The 4,770-nt window shown below is 40.6% G+C and overlaps 1 protein-coding gene across 2 annotated transcripts; it reads left to right on the forward strand.

The window, feature by feature from the left end:
• The first annotated feature begins 489 nt into the window (after positions 1–489).
• Positions 490–4,556, forward strand: LOC123447772 (glutamate--tRNA ligase, cytoplasmic-like). 2 transcript variants are annotated; one of them, XM_045124444.1, is made up of 7 exons: positions 490–654; positions 1,048–1,213; positions 1,537–1,633; positions 1,719–1,872; positions 1,963–3,041; positions 3,148–3,612; positions 4,034–4,556. In XM_045124444.1, exons 2-7 carry the CDS (start codon positions 1,077–1,079, stop codon positions 4,262–4,264), a joined length of 2,163 nt encoding a protein of 720 aa, XP_044980379.1. In that variant the 5' UTR covers positions 490–654; positions 1,048–1,076; the 3' UTR covers positions 4,265–4,556. The 2 variants fall into 2 exon arrangements, with proteins under 2 accessions (XP_044980379.1, XP_044980386.1); XM_045124451.1 differs by having other exon boundaries at positions 505–650.
• Positions 4,557–4,770: the final 214 nt, after the last annotated feature.

Genomic DNA, 4,770 nt, shown 5'->3' on the forward strand with positions numbered 1-4,770 from the left:
ATTTTTTGAAATCTGGAATAGTTTTAAAATCCATGATCACTTTTTGAATTTTAGAATGGTTTTTAAACTCAGAGAGCTTATTTTTAAGCTGGGACATTTGGTTTCAAATTCATGGCGCATTTTTTGTGTTTATGAATATTCTAATGAAATTCGTAAGAAATTTGGAAACCGTGAACATTTTTGTAAATTCTAGAATGCATTTTAAAATTCCATGAACATTTTTAGAAATCCAAGAATATTTTTGTAATTCATGACCATCGTTTGAATTCAGAACAATCTTTTCAAATTCGTCAAGTTTTAAAAATTCAATACTTTTTTTTCGAAATGCCGATTTGTTTGTCGAATTTGGGTTTCATAATAAGAATCTTAAATACAAAAGGAAGTAAAAAAAAGGAAACACTAGAAAAAAAAAGGAAAGAAGAATAGCGAAAAGACATTCCTGGTTGAAACTGCATACAGCACTTTGTCCTTCCTTTTCCCCTTCGGTCCCGTCGAATCATGCGCACCGGTCAGCACCACTAGGGTTCCTACCCGCCGCCATTACTGCCAGCCCGCCCAGCCGACCGAACCCTCCGGTGCCCGTGCCCCACGGCCGGTACAGGTGCCCAGCAACGCGGCCGCCCGCAGCTACGCCGGCGACCAGTCCATAGGCAGGTAGCCACCACTCCATTGTCCTCCCTCCTTCCTCTTGCATCCTCTGTTTGTTCAATTGTTTTTCCTGATTTTTGCATTGGATGTGTACTTGCTGTAGATTGGATATTGTGAGAATATAGCGCTGACTATACTGGCCGAAATTTGTTAGCACATTAGTACTAGTGGTGTTGTTGGCATGATAGATGTGCCAAATCTTGTTTCTGTTTGGGCATATAGAGGTACTGTTAGTTGATTTTAGCAGCCAGACTCAAAATATTACCGGTTCAAGTGTTTGTTTCTCCTTTTACATGTTAGCTGATTGATCTTGAGGTTCCAACTTTTCTATTATGCCATGCTGGCTCATGATTTATTCATTGATCCGTCTGGCTGACAACATTTATCTACCATTGGCAGATTTCCGCCCTTTGGCTGCAAGGGTCTTAATGGAGGCGAGACTAGCATTTCCCCAGGAGAGCCCGCCACTTTCCATCATTTCGGCTGCTAAGATTGCAGGTGTTTCCATAATCATTGATCCAACCCTTGCCTCAGGTTCAGTGCCCACACTACACTTCAGTTCTGGGTAAGTGATCAATGTTCAAGTATATCTTTAGGCTCCCTCCCTCTCTCTCATTAACTACCGCGTTTCCTCTTTTTTTTTACAATAACTGTGGACAATTTATTACGATGATACATGTTTGAATAGTTACTGTGGTTGACTCTGAAGATTGCCTCTTATTCTAATCTCCTCATCCAAATATTCCTGGTTTCAGAAAATTATGTTGATGGAACTGACGACTGTTAGAACATGATGTGTCAACCAAAACTGTTTTATTGGTGAATTGTGGCAGTATTTTTGTATGGTACTTTGTAGTGTCTCAACGAATTTATCATGATTCTGTACAGGGATTTTATACATGGCGTCAACACAATTCTCCGGTACATTGCACGTGCTGCATCTGTTTCCAGCTTCTATGGCCAGGATGATATTCAGGCAGCACATGTATGTTCTAGTTTTACGGTGTTTGTCATTGATTTTCACTATCATGTCACTATGTCCTGAATTGCAATTGTTTGAAAATCTGTAGGTTGATCAATGGCTCGAGTACGCATCAGTCATTCTTTCAGGTTCTGAATTTGAAGTTGCTTGCTCCTTTATTGATGGATACTTGGCAACTCGAACCTTTTTGGTTGGTTATGGTCTATCAATTGCTGACATTGTTGTGTGGTCAAATCTCACAGGTAATTACCTGGCTTCTTTCATCGTTGAGTAATTTTATTGGTCTCTCCTTCTCTCTGTCTTGCCTTGGAGATCACAACTCTTTTCTTCAGGAACTGGTCAACGATGGGAAAGTCTAAGGAGGTCAAAGAAATATCAAAGCCTCGTACGCTGGTTTAACAGCGTAGCTGCAGACTATGCAGACACACTGGATGAAGTTACATCTGCTTATGTTGGCAAGCGAGGAATTGGCAAATCTCCTGCGCCAAGCTTGAAAGAAAAGATGCCTGGTTTGAAGGAGAACGCGTCAGGTCATGAAATAGACCTCCCAGGTGCAAAAGTTGGGGATGTTTGTGTTCGTTTTGCCCCAGAGCCTAGTGGGTATCTCCACATTGGTCATGCAAAGGCTGCACTGTTGAACAAGTATTTTGCAGAGAGATATAAAGGGCGTCTAATAGTTCGATTTGATGACACAAATCCTTCTAAAGAAAGCAATGAATTTGTTGAGAATGTCCTGAAAGATATTGAGACACTTGGGGTTAAATACGATGTAGTTACATACACATCGGATTATTTCCCAAAGCTAATGGAAATGGCTGAAAGTTTGATTAAGCAGGGAAAGGCATATATTGATGATACACCCAAGGAGCAAATGAGGAGTGAAAGGATGGACGGTGTGGAATCTAAATGTAGGAACAGTACTGTTGAGGAGAACTTGTTGTTGTGGAAAGAGATGGTTAATGGCACCAAAAGGGGTACTCAGTGCTGCGTACGTGGTAAACTTGACATGCAGGACCCAAACAAATCACTTCGAGATCCTGTGTACTACCGTTGCAACCCTGATCCCCATCATCGTGTTGGGTCAAAATACAAGGTCTATCCAACATATGACTTTGCTTGCCCATTTGTTGATGCACTGGAAGGAGTCACTCATGCTCTTCGTTCAAGCGAATACCATGATCGGAATGCACAGTACTATCGCATCCTTCAAGACATGGGCCTGCGGAGGGTAGAAATCTATGAGTTCAGCAGGTTGAATATGGTTTATACTGTACTTAGCAAGCGCAAGCTTCTGTGGTTTGTCCAAAACAAGAAGGTGGAGGACTGGACTGACCCACGCTTTCCCACTGTACAAGGCATAGTACGTCGTGGCTTGAAGATTGAAGCATTGATCCAATTTATACTGGAACAGGTAATTTGTAACGAGTTGCTCTTTTCCGATCTTGTAATTATATGTATATTTGAGTAACTGAGTTATTAACTCTCCTTTTCTTCTTTGCATTTCCTATTTTGTGAAGGGTGCTTCAAAAAATCTGAATCTTATGGAGTGGGATAAACTCTGGACAATCAACAAGAAGATAGTTGATCCAGTATGTGGAAGGCATACTGCTGTGCTGAAAGACAAATGTGTGCTTTTGACACTCACTAATGGTCCAGAGGAACCATTTGTTCGAATCTTACCAAGGCACAAGAAACACGAGGGTGCTGGGAAGAAGGCTACAACGTTCGCCAACAGAATTTGGTTAGAGTATGCTGATGCATCAGTCATTAGCGTGGGTGAGGAAGTTACTTTGATGGATTGGGGAAATGCTATCATTAGAGAAATCAAGACAGATAATGGAACAGTTACTCAACTAGTTGGTGAACTCCATCTTGAAGGGTCTGTGAAGATGACAAAGCTGAAACTAACATGGCTATCAGATATTGAAGATCTTGTGTCTCTCTCTTTGGTAGATTTTGACTACCTAATTAATAAAAAGAAGGTAAGAAGTCATGTTCTAATTTCATATTGGTAGGCATGCAACCACATGGGCGCCAGAACCATATTCTTATACTACATATGTGCTGCATTATTTATTGTTCTAGTAGTATGAATGATTTTTCACTTGGACTAGCTAGATGCTTCTGTGGCACAGTTACTATGTGTTCAACTATGCGTGGTCTGGCCAACTTATCTTGCCTCTACAGTCAACAGCTTGAGACTTCCATTGAATTGGTTGATACTTGGAAACTCCACATGGCCAACTTATCTTGCCTCTAGTGTTGAAAAGCTGACCTTGATGATATTTAGTTTTCTACTTTTTATATGTATGTGATGATGTTTGATCATTGTGTCCATGTCTTAGTCCATCATTAAGTGTATCTTCATGTACTTTAGATCCTAATATCTAGCACTTTTTGCAGCTGGAAGAAGATGAGGACTTCCTTGACAATCTCAATCCATGCACTCGACGAGAAGCTTTAGCTCTTGGGGACCCAAACATGCGGAACGTCAAGAAAGGAGAAGTTATACAGCTCGAAAGGAAAGGATATTACAGGTGTGATGTTCCATTTGTCCGGTCGTCCAAACCAATTATGCTTTTTGCCATTCCAGATGGCCGGCAGAAGTCCACGTCGATTGTTACTGGAGCATAGCTTACACAAACGACGTCGTTTAAACTGCGGTACTTCTTTGGGCATTAATGTTGCAGCCTTATTGGTATCAAACTGGCGTTGTAATGACTGAAACTTGGAACTTCGGATATTGGTACTTCAGTGTCTTGGATTCGGTTAGTCAGTATCAAATTATGTATTCCTTTTGCATGTTTGAGTGTATATGCCAACTGCTACCAGGGCTGTGGATTGTGGAACAAATATCACGATAAGAATTGGCTGATCTTTTCCGTGTCTCTGGATGCCTGAACATTAAAGAATATTCTTGTTGAAATACTGCCTTCTATTTTATCTGCATTGCATTCCTTGGGAGTGAATTTGCAGTTCTGTTTTTTTTCTTCTTTAATATGTACAGTTCTTTTCTTGACCCTGCATTTGTCATGTATCAGATGAAACACCAGTTGATCTGCTGTATTTTTACAGCATAACGGTATGTTGTGTAAATTTGCTGAGGTTTTAACTTGGGTGCTTAATGTGATCTCATGTAT

Source organism: Hordeum vulgare, chromosome 1H (genome assembly GCF_904849725.1).
Source record: "Hordeum vulgare subsp. vulgare chromosome 1H, MorexV3_pseudomolecules_assembly, whole genome shotgun sequence".
NCBI classification, from domain to species: domain Eukaryota; kingdom Viridiplantae; phylum Streptophyta; class Magnoliopsida; order Poales; family Poaceae; genus Hordeum; species Hordeum vulgare.